This window comes from Teleopsis dalmanni, unplaced genomic scaffold, assembly GCF_002237135.1.
Source record: "Teleopsis dalmanni isolate 2A unplaced genomic scaffold, ASM223713v2 unscaffolded_contig_1828, whole genome shotgun sequence".
NCBI lineage: Eukaryota > Metazoa > Arthropoda > Insecta > Diptera > Diopsidae > Teleopsis > Teleopsis dalmanni.
In genome coordinates this window covers 7295-8246 of record NW_024033210.1, presented here as the reverse complement: position 1 = coordinate 8246, position 952 = coordinate 7295, and the positions used below count along the sequence as shown (strand labels likewise).

The 952-nt window shown below is 30.8% G+C and overlaps 1 protein-coding gene across 1 annotated transcript; it reads right to left on the bottom strand.

Annotated features, from left to right (window-relative positions):
- Window positions 1-56: 56 nt before the first annotated feature.
- On the bottom strand, window positions 57-647 carry LOC119664373 (glutamate racemase-like; the record flags this gene model as incomplete). Its single annotated transcript, XM_038073878.1, has 1 exon — window positions 57-647. A coding segment is annotated over exon 1 (591 nt), but the record flags the coding sequence as incomplete, so codon positions are not given.
- Window positions 648-952: the final 305 nt, after the last annotated feature.

Sequence of the window (952 nt, the reverse complement as noted above, 5' to 3'; positions counted from 1 at the left end):
ACCAATTGTCCTTGCGATAAAACCGTAACATGAGAGGGAATATATTCTTTTATCACTGGCAATAGCAATGGATAATGAGTACAAGCCAATACAATAGTATCAATAGCTGTTGACTGAGCAAATAATCGTTGTATATCTTTTTCTACAATATCATGTGCAGCTCTACTTGTAATTTCATTGTTTTCTACCAAAGGAACCCAAAGTGGGCAAGCATGTTGAAAAACATTGATGTTTGGAAAAAATTTGTTGATTTCTATTTTATACGATTCAGACAAAACTGTTCCTTGTGTTGCCAAGATTCCAACATTGTTATTTTTTGTATAATCGTTAATAGATTCTGTTGTTGGACGAATAACTCCTAACACTTTTTTTCCTTCTGGTAAATCATTTTGTTGTATTGTTCGTAATGCCTTTGCAGAAGCTGTATTGCAAGCAAGAATAACCAAATTACATCCCAAATCGAATAATTTATATACACATTCTTTTGTGTATTCATATACTGTTTCAAAAGAACGGGTTCCGTAAGGAACACGTGCGTTATCTCCTAAGTATATGTAATCGTATTGTGGTAATTTTTTTTGTATTTCTTTAAAAACAGTCAATCCTCCATATCCTGAATCAAAAATACCAATTGGTCCTTGCGTCATTTTTTTATTGCTTACTACAAAAATACAAAAGACTTTGCTATGTTGAAATGAAAAACACAATTACTACAAAAACGTATTTGCAAAAGCGATTGTAGTGGAAATCCTTTTTCATCAGAAAAAGATTGCAACAGAAAGCGCGGACCGAAGGTTTTGCCCTAAAAAAGAATAAATCTGTAAATTATATATATCATTCGAATAATTGTATAAGTTTTATAATTGATAAGTATCGGAAATTTGTAAGAGATAAATTGTAAATTAGTTTCAACTTGCTAAAAATGGTTCCGAATGGAAAATATAAATAAATT